We start from the raw sequence: 15,331 nt of genomic DNA, 5'->3' as shown, positions 1-15,331 counted from the left end.
AAAGCTGCAGAGGAAAAGCGAGTCCTAAGAGAAGACACTGGGAGAGGAAAGAGAACTCGCCTGCGCATCTTGGGACCAGAGCAGAGGGTCCTGCCAGAGTGAGAATGGACAGAGGCAGGACAGGAGCATCCAGAAGCTGGGCCAGACCTGCCAGGAGGCTGGGAGCTCCGAGAACTCAGCCATCAAAACTTAGTCCATGAAGAAAGACCCAGGAGAATCCTAGGGGCCAGGAGGGAGGTGTTGGGGGCTGGCTGGCTTTGTGGGGTGGGCCAGACTCACAGCTGTCCAGATGTGCATGAGAGATAACTCTGTTTACTGGGCACCCAGAGGGAGCAGGGCGGGGGGGTAAGAAGGGGCTCCTTTGGCCCATGGGGCGGGCAGATTAGGAGGCGGGGGCATGAGTCAGGGGTTTGCAAGCTGCCCCCAGGGCGAAGGAGAGAGAATCTGGTGCTATTAGAGCGGGTGTGAGCTCAGCTGGTAGCAGAGGGCACCAGTGGCTGCAGGAGTTCCCAGAGGGACCCCAAGGCTCGTGAGCAGGTGAGCAGGGAGGGGCTGGGGTGGTCCTGTGGTGCCGGTCCTGAGGGTTTCTGCAAGTGTCCAACCTAAATCTTCGTCCAAGTGGGCATAGCTGCCCTGACCTCCAAGAGGAGTGTAGGTGGGTGGGGTGAGAACATTGCACTGTGTGTTGTGACCCCTGAGGGCACAGGCCCATTGACACCTGCAGCTGGGGTGAGCAGGGCGGCCAGTGTCAAGAAAACTGGCCGGTGTTAGGAAAAAGAGGCTGGCACGTGGCAGCAGAGGTGTGTGTGGCTGGTGTGTGAGTGTGTATGTGGGTCCTTACAGGCTCCTATTTACCAGCCCTTCAGATTCCACAGACTCAAATCTCACCCCCCGGCCTCCTCTTTGCTCCATGCATGGTCACTCCCAGGCCACTCTATCTCCCTCCTAGGAGAAAAGTTGTCAGCTGGCACTGCTTCCCATTTGGGACATTTCAGGGAGCCTACCAGGGAGACCGGGCACTATCCCCACCCTAGGGAGTGTTTGGAGGGAAAGGAGGAATTCCCCGCCACCAGAGGATCTCAAAGCTCTTAGGCTAATTCCATGGGAACTGAAGGAAAATAGGAGGTGGACAAAGATAGCGAGTCTGACCTTGATGGATCCCTAGTAGCAGTGATAAGGATGGCAAACGTTTACGTAGAGCTCCTTATGTGTCAGGCACTATTTTAAGTGATTTATATATGTGAACTTAATGCTATCACGGGTCTATGAGGTAGGTATCATTATTACCCCCATTTTACTGATGAGAAAACTGAAGCACAGAGAAGTTGAGTCACTGGCCTGCAGTTACACAGGTAACACAGCTGTGGCAAGTGGCAAGGCTAGCACTTGGAACCATGCAGTCTGACTACAAAGTCCATGCCCTTAATAACTAACAATAAACCAGCTAATAGCGGTTTTCTCTTCTGGAAGGCAACTCGGTGTAATGGTTAGAGATGTAGCCGGAGTCAGGTAAGCCAGGGTTTAATTCTGCCTCCGATACCTACCTATTACGGGTAAACCTCTCTGAACCTCATCTTTTTCATCCACGAAATGGGGCTAATGGCATTACCCACTTCGCAAAGTGGCTTGGGATTATAAGAGATAAGGCAGGACGGCTGGGTGCAATGTGGGAGCAATTGCACAAAGATGGTACATGCCACCGGGGAGCCCTCCCTATCGTCTGGTCACCACCCCGCACAGCTTCTTCCAGCTGTGCTCCACCTCTCGGGCTCCAGATGCCCCACTCACCCTTATCTGGCCTTGCCCTGGCGTGCTGGATGGCCAGGTGTTTGGTGCGCGTCCAGACGTAGGGCAGCGATTGGGGAACAGTCTCTTATCAGTGCCGGCAGAGCGAGGCCTGCAGCTGGGGGGAAATGGCTGGGCCTGGTGGGGGTAGCAATCTGGGTCATGGGTGCACCCTCTAAGGCCCCAGCTGAGCTCAGGGCACCTCTGTTTTCCCCTCTTCTCTCACACTGATGTCTCAGAACCCCGGTGGGAAGGCCTTTCCATTGTACAGATGGGATGACGAAGGCCTAGAGAGAGGCCAGGATCTCTGCATTCTCTGGCCCTGAAGGGTCCCTCTGACCATCCACCTTTCAGATGGGAGACTGAGGCCACAGTCCCAGACCCATGGGTGGGACTTTTAACACCTAAGGCTTAACACCCTTGAGGCAGCTGGGGATCTGAGACCCACTAGGGGGCAAGGCCAGAGAAGGAAGAAAGAGAATAAAGACGAGAGAAGAGGTTGCCAGGGAAACCTAGGGAGAAGGGGATAAGGAGGGACGGAAGAGGGAGAGGCTCGTGCATGGTCAGGATCCTCAAGGGGCAAGTCTCATGCAATAGGGACCGTCTCATCCTCAGGCTCTGGGACCCTTCCACAGCCATCACTTGCCACACCACCACCCCAAGGCAGGGATCCCTGCCTTTCTATTCGGTGGGTCATGGTCCTGTCTCTATCTGTAAGGACTGCAGAAAGAAAGTTCTTTGTACAGTTCTTTCTGTATATACCACCTGCCCTCTTCCCCGACAGGACACCCAGCCCTGTCTTGCATGGCCCTAGCTCTGCTCCTTTGCTTGCCACTCCTCACACCTAGGCTATCCCTCCCCAGCTCTCAGCCTTTCAAATCCCTCCGGAGCTTCTAGGCCCAGCACCAGCATTTCCCCAGAGACACTCCGTCCCCACGTCCACCGATGAGTCCTACTCTTCCTTCTGCCATACAGACCCCTGGCACCCAGCACATTCTGCTTATAATGTGGGTTTGTCTGGGGGACGTGTTATCTCCCGAACCACTTAGCCTGTCACGTGTTCCCAGTTCGTCTTCCCAGTCAGGGCCAATGTCTTGTTCATCTCAGCGTCCCACCGCTCAGCACCATGCAGGCACAGAGAGGACACATGTGTCAATCTGACCCAGATCCCTGTCGCCACAATGCCCTGTGCTGCAATAGATGAGGGGGAAAGGAAGTCCCTCCACGCCCAGCCTGGGGCCACCCTAGGGGACTCCTACCCTTCCCTTGGACTTGTCCTCACATTCCCGGGATGGGCGTACTTTCCTCTTTGCTAGAGACACAACTGAGAAAACTGAGGCACAGGACTCAGTGGTCTCCTGGCCACGTACTAGTCATCCTGATTCCCCAGTCCCAGAGCCCCAAGCCTGCAAGGAGACCACATTCTTACATTCATTCAACACATATTTACCGAGCAGTTACTATGTGTAACCATTCTACTAGGAGTATGGGATTCAGTGGGGATTGAGACATGCAAGGTCTTTGCCCTCATGTGTCTTCCCTTCTAGAGGCATCATCGGATAATATATGCACAAATAAATCGAGAAAACGAAAAATGACAAATTGGATTAGTGAATGTTAGGGTGGCCAGGGAAACTTAAAGAGGTGACATTTGAACAGAGATATGAGAAGGGCTGAGGTGTGGGAGAGGGGCATCCAAAAGGCGGACCACTGTGTGTGCAAAGGCCCTGGGGGCAAGAAAGGGCTTGGTATGGAGGCCAATGGATAAGTGAGGAGAGAGCCAAAGAGGCAGAGTTCAAGATGAAGTCGGGGAGAGAAGCAGGGCCACCTCATCCAGAACCTGTGGGCCACTCCCAAGGATGCTGCAGCCCCACACCCAGTGCAAAGCACTCATTTCTGGGAGAAGAGGGTGTGTCATGGAAACTCAGGGGACCTAAGCCCCCTGAAGAGGGAATAGGTCATGCTACCCTGGGGGTGGGCAGGAAAAGAAGCCAGGTGAAGACTAGTGAATAGAGAGAGGGTTCAGATCCTCCTCCAACGCCCTTAGACTGATGCCAACCAAGCAGCCTCTTCCCTGAACAGACCCATCTCTCTTGGCCCTGCACACTGCCCTCACATCTACAAATCCAGCTCCTGCCTCCAAACCCACACCTACAATTACTTCCTCTGACCCCACTGTCTCCCAACACCTGGGGTCCCCCTTTACTCTAATACAGCCCCCTCTGGGGGAGAACCAGGAGACCCCAGGATGCCCTGTGCCTCACTCAGCCTGCACCCCTCCCTTACAGGGGCCCGCAGTGCGGGTTATGCTGGGGGCTCGGATCCCTGTGGACAATCGGACAATCAGGACAGCACCATGGGGGATTCGCTGGTGAGTCTTTCATGGCATCTGCAGACCTCCTACCTGGGGGCTCTGGGAACCTGGCCCTGGACTCCTACCTTCATGGGGGCTCAGGGAACCCCTCGCAGCCCAGCCCCAATGGCCACTTTCCACAGGACGATTATGAGGAGGGACTGGAGGAGATTCCAGAGCAGGAGGAATATGAAGACCTGAGCATTCCTGTGCCTCAGATAGAGGAGCCAGAAGGTGAGCCCCGTGTCCCTCCTTTGGAATGAGCAGCTGAGCCCCAGGCAGGGACAGTTAGAGAATTTGTCCTCCCCACTTCTCTACACTCCCCTTGCCCGAGCCCCAAGGCCAGTTCTCCCACAATCCTGGCTGATTGAAGGATAAACAGTTTTGTTTGTAATGATCACAGGATGGAACTGGGGTTGGGGGCAGAGCTAGTCACCTGTCACCATGCCCCTTAGATTGGTGAGAGGGCAGCCAGGTCTGTCTGGGACAAGGACAGGAGCCCACATGCCATCCATATCCCTTCAATGCTGGCTTCTAGGCCAGGTGCTAGGCCCATTCAGGGAACATCGTCCTGTTTGAGGGTCCAGAGGTCCTGAGAAATGGGGGGCCATGGGGATCCCCAGGGTAGAGAGATATCAGAAAACTTTCCTTGTCCTGTCCAAGGTCTTAGTTGGGGAGCCCCGGGTAAGGACCTATTTACTGTCAACAGGACTTAAGTGCAGGAAATTGCTATTGAAGATAAGAGGCCCCTGTGGGAAATGAGGGCTGGGGGTGGGGGGGGCAATATAAGGGCAGACACCACCCCGGGGCCCAGAGCTCAGCCCGGAAGCAGGGAGAAGCTGTGGGCTGGTGGGATTGTTGAGGCAGGTGAGAAGAAGGAAGGGAGCTGATCCCAGAAAGTGGCGTGAGGGGGAGGAGACCCTAAGAGAACCCTGAAAATTGCCATATAGGACTCCCCAGTTGCCTTGGAGATGACTCTCCTGGTCATCACTGAAGCTGACTGACTCCCAGGCCCTCCACCATGCTCAGAGGGAGAGTGACAGGGCCAGGCTGGGCCAAGAATAGGCATGGGGGACCACAGCCCCCTGAGTGGCAGGGATGGGGGTGGAGGTCCCAGGGTCCCAGGGGAGCATCATTCCGTGCTGGTTTCTGAGGCTCGTGGTGGGTGGCGCAGGATTGTCAGGGAGCAGCACTAACCAGCCTCTGGGATTTCAGCTCACTTCACCGAGCCTACAGCCACAGACTACCACACCACATCGCACTCGGGCACCCACGAGGTGAGGTCCCCCAGCCACTTCCAAAGCTCCTTCCCGTGTTGCCTTTGGGCCCCACCATTCTACCAAAATAGGGGAGGAGTAGAGGGACTGGCACAGCTTCAAACAGGCCACAGACTGGCCAAGAAGGAGTGGGGGTCCTGGGAAATCAATAGAACGGAAGAGAATAGTCTCCACTGAGCTAAGAGACCCGGGCCTTCTTTCACTGAGGTGAGAGTTCACAGGGCAGAGAGAAACTGGCTGCTGGAATCTGAGCCCACAGGCCTTGTGATTGCTGCTAGGTTGTCAGGTGCTTCCTAGGGAAGCACAGCATTAAATAATGCTCACCTCTGCCCAGGCCCAACATGTCCTTGCTGGGCCCCAGATTATTTCGCTGGTTTGGAAATTGGGTCTGCCCTCAGCTAGACCCTTGAAAGTGGCCACCTGGTCTCAAAGAAACCCAAGGGCAAGCCAGTCGACAGACCCTCTCAATAATCTTGGAGGCAAGAGATGACCCAATGACTCAGAGACTTCCCTCTCCTTTCCTTTCCAAGTACCCACCCTAGCACCTCTTTTGGTTTGGAGGTTCTTTAAATGCCTCTGAAATGGGGCCAGGGGCCTTGTCAGGAAGCTGAGGAATAGAGCCAGAAATGTGGGCTGTACCTACAGGACCCTCCAGCATCTCTCCACACTTCCCATCTCACTCACGCTCCAGGCTAGAGCTCCGGATGGTCCCTCTGAGCTCAGGATTCGCCCCCAAATGCTCCAGGGCCCTGGTCTTCTTACAAATATCTCTCAGAGCCTGCTGAGTGTCCACCATGCCCTGGGCTGCCAGTATCCCCACGGCCTGCCCTGGGCCTGATGGACTAATTTAGGTCTGTGGGGCCGCAGGTCTATGTGGAGCTTCAGGAACTAGTGATGGATGAGAAGAATCGGGAACTGCGATGGATGGAAGCAGCACACTGGGTTCGGCTAGAGGAGAACTTGGGGGAGGACGGGGCCTGGGGCCGCCCGCACCTGTCTTATCTCACCTTCTGGAGCCTCCTGGAGCTGCAGAGAGCCTTCGCCAAGGGTGAGCCCTAATGGGCCCCTCTGTGACCCCTGCGTGTGAGGTTTGGCGGAGAGGAGGGCCACAGTCCAGCTGTCCAGCTCACCCCTCCACTGCCTGCAGGAACTGTCCTCCTGGACCTGTCAGAGACCTCCCTGGCCGGAGTGGCCAACCAGCTGCTGGATAGGTTTATCTACGAGGATCAGATCCGGCCTCAGGACCGAGACGAGCTGCTCCGGGTCCTGCTGCTCAAACACAGGTGCCCCTGCCTGCCCAGACCCAGACTCCACTCCCAATGGCCCACCTCCCCAGCCCACCTGCCCCAAGCTCTCCCCGGAAGTCCACATGGCCCTTCCCCCACCATCCTGGGGCCCACTTTTCTTCTAGGATGGCCCTGGCCTCTGATACCTCTGGAGGGGTGGCCATGTCTCCATGCTCAAATTTGGGGGCCACTGGTCCCCAGGAGGGCAGACTATCAAGGCCCTTCCCTCCATCTATTCTGGCTCTACCTACACGTTCTGGACAGAGGCTACCAGCTTACATCCACAGCATCCTTCAGGAGAGGCTGATTCTCCTTTCTCCCCGGGGTCTCTCTAGTCTGGTCACTAAGAAGTCCTTCTTGACACCCTCCTCTCCACACACACACATCACCAGTCTTCACTCTGCTGATAGCCCCACCTGAGAGTGTACTCAGCCCTTGTCTCCTGTGTGTCCTGCAGCCATGCGGGAGACCTAGAGGCCCTGGGGGGTGTGAAGCCCACAGTCGTGACGCGTTCAGGGGACCCCACACAGCCTCTGCTCCCCCAACAACCCTCGCTGGAGACACAGCTCTTCGGTGAACAGGTGATGCCAGGGGTGTGTGGGAGAGCTGGAAAGCCCCAACCTGAACATGGTTAGAAACGAGAGTGGGGAGGGAAGGAGGAAGCTGGGTGCGCTCCTCACCCCCAGCCTCCCAACAGGGAAAGGGGGACACAGAAGGGCGCTCATCATCTGGAATTTTGGAAAAGATCCCCCCGGACTCTGAGGCCACCCTTGTGCTAGTAGGTAAGCGGCGGTACCCCACTGCTCGCCCCTCTACACTCCCTGCTTCCGCCTCCTGTCTTGGCCCAGGCTGCCTCTCTCTAAGCCTGAACCCCAGCAGTGCCCCCTCAGCCTGGCCCGACCACCCCACGTTCCTGCCTCCACCCAACAGGCCGCACCACCTTCCTGGAGCGGCCAGTGCTAGGCTTCGTCCGGCTGCAAGAGGCTGTGGAGCTGGAGGACGCCGTGGAGCTGCCCGTGCCCGTGCGCTTCCTCTTCGTGCTGCTGGGACCTGAGGCCCCTTACAGAGACTACACCCAGCTGGGTCGGGCGGCTGCCACTCTCATGTCGGAGAGGGTGAGGAGGGGCCAGCGAGGACTTGGGGAGCCTGGGAGCTGGGGGCAGCTGAGACCCATTCTCCAGCCTGGGCTGGCCTGAGTTACTTTAGCTTCAATGGTTTGGCCCATTCAGTCGAATCCAGCTGCCTCTGGCCTGTCTGGCCAGGTGTAGTCCAGGGCCCGTGGAGTCCGGCTAAACCCTGCCTGATATGGCCTGGCCTAACCTGGCCCACTCTGACCTGGTTCTCCCTGGTCAAGTCTGGCCTGGTCTGGCCTAGCCTGCTCTGGCTCCATCTAGTCTGCTATAAGCCACCTGGTTTGCTTTAGTTCTTTCTCCTTTTCCCCTTCAGGGCCTTGTCTGATTTCCCAAGGCCCTTCCATAGTTGGGGGTAAAGGAGGGGAGCAGACAAAGTAGTTCCTAGCAAGAAGGAGCTGGGTGAGAGGGTTCTGGTCCTTAGGGGACCTGGCTGTGGACTCTTGAGTTCTTTTGTCCAGAAGGTCCAGGCAGCCATAACCCTTCCTCTGGCCCCCAGGTGTTCCGCATGGATGCGTACATGGCCCAGAGTCTAAGGGAGCTGGTGCACTCTCTGGAGGGCTTCCTGGACTGCAGTCTGGTGCTGCCTCCCTCGGACGTTCCCTCGGAGCAGGCGCTGCTCAGCCTGATGCCTGTGCAGAAGGAGCTGCTGCGAAGACGCTATATGCCCAGCCCTGCCAAGCCAGACCCCAGCTTCTACAAGAGCTTAGGTACCTGCCCTGCCAGTTCAAGGCTTTCTGAACCCCCAAAGACACCCCAGTAAACCCCAGCACAGCTCTGCCTTGCCTCTTTCCATCAAATGCTACAGTGTCCTGTCTCCCTGTCCCCAGCCTTCTTGGCTACCCTATTCCCGTGAGATGATATCCCCCCAACTCCCGTTTCCCCTGCTACCCTCTGTGACCACGATCCTATCCTTCACTACAGATTTGAATGGGGGTCCAGGGGTCCCTGGTGGCCCAGATGACCCTCTACGACGAACAGGAAAACTCTTCGGGGGCCTGGTGCGTGACCTAGAACGCCGCTACCCCCGCTACTTGAGTGACATCACAGACGCACTCAGCCCCCAGGTCCTGGCTGCCGTCATCTTCATCTACTTTGCGGCCCTGTCACCGGCCATCACCTTCGGTGGCCTCCTGGGTCAGTGATGCTGTGTGCCCCCAGCTCTTACCTCTGACCCTCTGGCCTCTGTGTGGTCCCTGACTTCTGACCTCATCTGACACTCTGGACCCCTGCATCAGCCTGCCCATGAAATGCTCCATAGGCCCCTGGAAATGAACTTGTGACCTTGACTTCACTGTAACTTCTGTTCACAGGAGAGAAGACCCGGAACCAGATGGGGGTGTCGGAGCTGCTCACTTCCACTGCGATTCAGGGCATTCTCTTTGCTCTGCTGGCGGCTCAGCCCCTGCTTGTGGTTGGCTTCTCAGGGCCCCTGCTCGTGTTTGAGGAAGCCTTCTTCTCGGTAGCTCTGTTCTGGACCCACTGTGACCCTGTAACTGGCTCCTGGCCCCACCTGCGTGATGCATGGTGCTGGACCCATTTGTCTGACCCTAGCTCCCTCTGACTACCCTGCAGTTCTGTGACAGTAATGGCCTGGAGTACATCGTGGGCCGCGTGTGGATCGGCTTCTGGCTCATCCTGCTGGTGATACTGGTGGTGGCCTTCGAAGGCAGCTTCCTGGTCCGCTTCATCTCCCGCTACACTCAAGAGATCTTCTCCTTCCTCATCTCCCTCATCTTCATCTATGAGACCTTCAGCAAGCTGATCAAGGTGGGAGTGTGAACAAGCCATGGGGATGTGTGTGTGTGAGACTGGGCGTAAACTATGTGACCGTGTGTCACTGCACATATGTCTCTATGGCATTTGTGTGGCCATGTTTTCATGGTATATGACTATGACCACATATATGTTGACACCTGCTGCCGATATTCTTGCTATGACTATGCAGAGTGACCGTGCATAAGAAGGCACCTCTGTATGCACATGTCCATGTTTATAACCACACAGAGTGACTATGGGCCAAGAAAGGGGAAACTGCATGTGTGGTGGGGGCAGTGGGGGTTCTCGAGGCTCTGAAGTCTACCCTCCCGCTCTTGCGCTTGCCTTCATTTCTGTCATGTTAAACGATGCCTGCCTCAGTATCCGCATTTTACATGGAGGAAGCGTGGACACTGTATGTCTGCCCTTGATTCTGTTGGTTGGTGGGTCTTTCCAAGTGCTCGAAACCGTTTTTAGGAACCTCCTTGGCACATGTGTCCTGCCCTCCAGCCTTCTCTTGTCTCCTGGACCCCGGGTGCCCCCCCGCTACACACACACACTCATTGCCTCGTGGCCACTCCACCCAAGCCTAGCCTGGTCTTCACTCCTGCAAAACAAACTGTAGAATCCCATTGCCCCTCTCTTACCATGTCAGTTGAAAAAAACTAGATGGGCGGATGATGGATGGATAGAGAGATGATGAATGGAGAATGGATGGATGAGAGAGAACAAGATGCCTGGTTTTCTGCTGCAGATTTTCCAGAAGCACCCACTGCAGAGGCATTATTACCACAACGTGACGATAGATCTCAAAGATCAGGCCCCTCTGCCCAACACAGCCCTCCTCTCCCTTGTGCTCATGGCCGGCACCTTCTTCTTCGCCATGATACTGCGCAAGTTCAAGAACAGCTCTTATTTCCCTGGCAAGGTCAGCACATCATCTCCACCTACTCTTGCCTACATAGCCCTATTCCAGTCCAAAGTATCACTCCCTGCTTCCCCAATGCCATTAGTTCTCCTTCCCAATTCATTCCCAATTCCAAGCCTCCCGGGACCCCTCTTCGCCCACAATCTCACTCTTCAGGCAAGCCCATCTCCCTTTCTCAGCATACCCAGGCTGAGGACCTAGTGGGGAGCCAGGGACAGTGCTTGGAAGGAAGTGGAGAAGATGTGGGGTGGAGCTGGGCCAAGGGAAGAAGAAAGGAGGCAAGTACACAAAGGAGGTGCAAGACAGGGTATTAGATGTTGGCAGATCCTCTGGGAAGAGCAGGGCCCCTGGGGTGAATACGGGGCAGGATTGGGGGTAAGTGGGAGGTGGGGAACAACTGGGTACTAACCGCTGGTTCCTCCGCCTGCTCTCAGCTGCGACGGGTTATCGGAGACTTCGGGGTTCCTATCTCCATCCTGATTATGGTCATGGTGGATTTCTCCATCCAGGACACCTACACCCAGGTGACCCTTTCCTCCCACCTTCATTTCATTCTCCCAGAATGGCTTTCCCAAACCTGAAGCCATTCCTCCCACAGCCTTATAGGACCCCTCTGGCTGAAGCAAGGGCCTGGGTAAAGTTATCCCTTTTTACTCCTTAGCCCAGGGCAGCAGGAAAAAATCTGCTTTGGAGTCAGGCAGATCTGTGTATGAATCTCACTTCTGCCACCAAATAGTTGTGTGATGCAGGACAAGCTTCATAACCTTTCTGATCCTGTTTCTTCATCTATAAAGTTGGAAATGAGATATATGTAAAAGGCTTAGTGTGGGGACAGAATACAAAGTGCCCAATATAAGTAAGTTGTCAACTACCCAAGACCCTGGCTCCCCATCTCCCCCTTTACCTATCCCCTGCCCCAGTGTTCTCACTAGCATCTCCCTCCCACAGAAACTCAGTGTGCCTGAAGGCTTTGAGGTGTCCAATCCCTCGACCCGGGGCTGGTTCATACACCCACTGGGCTTGCACTCCCATTTTCCCATCTGGATGATGTTCGCCTCCGCCCTGCCTGCACTGCTGGTCTTCATCCTCATCTTCCTTGAGTCCCAGATCACCACGTAAGAACCAGGGTGGAGCTGGGGCTGGGAGAGTCTGAGGCAGGGAAAAGGGAAGGCTCCAGGAACAAAAGACTGATGATCTTCTCAGAGGGACATGTGGCCCTCCCATCTTGCAGGTATTGCGAACAGGGAGAGGCAAGGCCTCTGTATAATCTGGGGAGCCCTTTCTAAGAAAAAATACAAAATGAGATCTACGAAATTAGGTACCATATCTTGGAAGGGGCCTGTAACAGTGAGGCTCCCTGAAGCCTATGCTTCATTAGCTTCAGAATAAATCTGCCTGTGGACATTCTAGGTGATGTCTGCTCTTAGAGTCTGGAGTGGGAGGGATGGGAGCAAGGAACTCCAAGGGAGATGGGCAAAGAAGGATAAACTGAGATACGGAGAGACTCAAGTATGGGGAAGGAAGGAGGGGGCAGAGGGGGTGGGGTGAAAGAGAGCCCTGCTTACCCCTGACCTCCCATATCTCTAGGCTGATTATCAGCAAACCAGAGCGCAAGATGGTCAAGGGCTCCGGCTTCCACCTGGACCTGCTGTTGGTCATTGGCATGGGTGGAGTGGCTACCCTCTTTGGGATGCCATGGCTCAGTGCCACCACTGTGCGTTCTGTCACCCACGCCAATGCCCTTACCGTCATGGGCAAAGCCAGCGCCCCGGGGGCTGCAGCCCAGATCCAGGAGGTCAAGGAGCAGCGGATTAGCGGGCTCCTAGTTTCTGTGCTCGTGGGTAAGTGAGGGCCTGGCCGCGCTCTCCACCACCCTCTGGCTCTGCCCTTGGCCCCCAGCCCCTGCCCCTTAAGATCCAGTGCCCCCTTCAACCCTCCTGACACACCTGTAGCCTACTATCTCCCCAGTGTCAGTTATTCATATGATCAAATTCCGGAGGAAATGCCCAAGGCACTGAGATGGGCATCTGAGCAGGGGAGGACAGAGGGCTTCCATTACTTCTCTACATAGCAGTTCAGTAAACTGTAGATTCCGGCTCTGTCTTGTTGCTAACTTGGCATCCTTTCTTGTCTCTAGGCATCAGTTTTCCTGTCTGTACCATTAAAGGATTCATTAGATGCCCCTGAGGTCTCTAGCTCAGATGCTCTATGATAGATACGAAGCGCAGTGCTTGAGGCATAATCTGGGGGTGGAGGAGGAGAAGACAGAGGGTCACTGGGATTGATCTAAGTCTAGAGCAGCTGTGAGTCCAGTTGGTTGCTGATAGAGCCACCAGGAAAGTTTCTTAAGGAAGGTGAAGTTGAGGTTAGCTGGAGAAAGGTTAGGATTTGGATAGGTGGAGAGTGATGGAGGTATTCTGGGCTGGAATGAGGGAAAAGGTGGGCTTTTCTGACTTCTGTGACCTCCCCCTAGGTTAAAGGAATAGGCTTTTAAGTCAGGAAGGGAGGAGCCTGACTCCCTGCTCTGCCACTTACTAGCTATGTGAGCTTAGGCAAGTTGCTTCACCTCTGAGTCTGTTTCCTCATCTGTTAAATGCAGGTAACAGCTATTAAAAGGATCTATAGAAAGCGCTCCACGTGGCATCTGTGTTTTCCTTCCCTGGCTCCTGCTGGTGCCAGTCCTCTGAGGCACATAGGGCTGAGAGTGTTTGGTTCTCCCCACAGGCCTGTCCATCCTCATGGGACCCATCCTGTCCCACATCCCTCTGGCTGTGCTATTTGGCATCTTCCTCTACATGGGAGTCACATCCCTCAGCGGCATCCAGCTCTTTGACCGCATCTTGCTTCTCTTGAAGCCACCCAAGTACCACCCAGACTTGCCCTATGTCAAGCGGGTACAGAGCCCTCTGGCCGCCCAGCCTGGGATGGGGAGGAGGTGCTGGGTGCTGGGGCAGGGCAGGTGATGAACCCAGCCTCTGTCCACAGGTAAAGACCTGGCGCATGCATTTGTTCACGGGCATCCAGATCATCTGCTTGGCAGTGCTATGGGCAGTGAAATCTTTCCCGAGCACCTCGCTGGCCCTGCCCTTCGTCCTTATCCTCACAGTGCCCCTGCGCCGCCTCCTGCTGCCACTCATCTTCAGGAACCTGGAGCTCCAGTGTGTGAGTAGCTAAGGCCTGGGATAGGAGGGAGGGGGAAGAGAGGGCAGGGGCGAGAGGGCAGGACTCCAGAGCTGGGGCTGGAAGGGCTCATCAGAGGGGATGGGTCTCAGAATTAAGGAAGACAGAGAGCTGCATGGTTAAGATGTGGATCTGGGGCCTGTGTCCAAATCCTGGCACTGCCACATCCTATTGTATGACCTGGAACAAGTGGCCTCATTTCTCTGTGCTTTAAGTTTGCTCATCTGTAAAAAGAGAAATTATGACTGGGTTGGTGAGAGGGTTAAGAGACATACAAGGTATGTTCCATGTGAGCTGTCCCTACCACCTGTGGTCTTCCAAATCATTTTGGACAGAGTTGCTCATTCTTCTACGATATGACACAGGTCACTACAGGGCTGCCCTTGTGACAGAGTCCCCTGCCCACCTCCTGGAGGCCCTCTTCCGCTGGGGCGCCAAAGGGCTCCCTATCCTTTGGAAATCATTCCTGTTGACCAACCCTAGGAGCTGTAGGGACAGGACAGGACTTGTCCAAGGTTCAAAGAGAGCTAGGCCTTCTTCTAACTCTGGAAGTGCCTCTTGGCACTAGGGTATGGCTCATCTGGCCCCTGGGTCTCTGACCGTCTCTCTTTGCTACCCTGCCCTCCAGCTGGATGCCGACGATGCCAAACCAACCTTTGATGAAGAGGAAGGTCAGGATGAATACGATGAGGTGCCCATGCCTGTGTGAGGGGAAGACCCAGGCCCCCTCCACCATTCTCCTGCTTCGCTGTCTCAGGAAAAGCAGAATTTCATGGGCATCTCATGGACTCCCAGGTCCCTCCTGAAGCAAAAGCTGAGGCCCCAGGGTTGTGGGTGGGGGAACGAAGTCTAGGAAACCTTCCACGATGGGTTAGACTGGCTTTTCTAGCTGGAAATGGCCAGTGGAACCCACATCAGGGCATTAGCTTTACAGCCCGTCCTGTTGCCACATTGCCACATGGGGATAAGCTGTTGGGAGTCTTGGATCTAAGCCTCACCTCCTCATGGCACAGACAGGGGTAGTAGTGAGGGTAGAAGCTGGTGGAGGTGGGTTCAAGTTCCTGCTTGCTGAGTGACCTTGGGTAAGTTCCTTAACCTCTTCAGACTCTGCTTCTTCTTCTGTAAAATGGGTATATTGATAATAATACTCACATTCCTGGATGGTTACTGAGGATCAAAGATAAATGTGAACAAAGGGCTTTGTAAAGTCTGAAAGGACTATCATGCAGTAGTCATCATGCTTCTTCAAGCCTGTCCAAGGTCACGCAGCCATACAGCTGGGATCTGAACCAGGTCTCCTGACTCTGAGGCCAGAGCTCTGTGCTCTACTTCAGTCATCCACCTTCCCACGCTTAGAGATGTCCTTGCTGACTCCTCCCTCCCTCTTCTCTGCTCCCACCCTCTACCTGGGGTCTCTTTTCTCTGGAGCAGAAGGAGGTGTCCTTGTGAGGGCAATGTGCATGTGAGGAGACAATCAGGCCTGTGACTCAGCACTCCTAAGTACTTGCTTCCTTCCTCCCCCCATGCTCTCATTCATTCACTCATTCATTCATTCCACAAACATTTACTGAGCCCCTGGACCCTGTGGACACGGAGGTGACTGAGACAAGACCCTACCTAAGAGTGGGGGGCAG

At 55.2% G+C, this 15,331-nt stretch overlaps 1 protein-coding gene across 1 annotated transcript; it reads left to right on the top strand.

The window, feature by feature from the left end:
* Positions 1-347: 347 nt before the first annotated feature.
* SLC4A1 (solute carrier family 4 member 1 (Diego blood group)) lies at positions 348-14,817 on the top strand. The gene is made up of 20 exons (XM_039846852.1): positions 348-537; positions 4,074-4,156; positions 4,282-4,372; positions 5,354-5,415; positions 6,283-6,463; positions 6,563-6,698; positions 7,159-7,282; positions 7,399-7,483; positions 7,632-7,816; positions 8,331-8,541; positions 8,756-8,968; positions 9,145-9,293; positions 9,407-9,601; positions 10,344-10,517; positions 10,952-11,041; positions 11,466-11,632; positions 12,105-12,358; positions 13,242-13,411; positions 13,503-13,679; positions 14,326-14,817. The coding sequence occupies exons 2-20, from the start codon at positions 4,142-4,144 to the stop codon at positions 14,404-14,406; spliced, it is 2,760 nt and encodes a 919-aa protein (XP_039702786.1). The 5' UTR covers positions 348-537; positions 4,074-4,141; the 3' UTR covers positions 14,407-14,817.
* The last annotated feature ends 514 nt before the right edge of the window (positions 14,818-15,331 follow it).

Source organism: Pteropus medius, unplaced genomic scaffold, assembly GCF_902729225.1.
Source record: "Pteropus medius unplaced genomic scaffold, Ma_sr-lr_union100, whole genome shotgun sequence".
NCBI classification, from domain to species: domain Eukaryota; kingdom Metazoa; phylum Chordata; class Mammalia; order Chiroptera; family Pteropodidae; genus Pteropus; species Pteropus medius.
This window is presented reverse-complemented; position numbering and strand designations above follow the sequence as displayed.

What these genes read in the sequence shown, in the direction of transcription:
- SLC4A1 (XM_039846852.1), top strand. An exon ending in GTCCTGCTGCTCAAACACAG is followed by an intron (nt 6,699 to 7,158) that starts GTGCCCCTGCCT and finishes TGTGTCCTGCAG; the next exon opens with CCATGCGGGAGACCTAGAGG. An exon ending in GCTCTTATTTCCCTGGCAAG is followed by an intron (nt 10,518 to 10,951) that starts GTCAGCACATCA and finishes GCCTGCTCTCAG; the next exon opens with CTGCGACGGGTTATCGGAGA.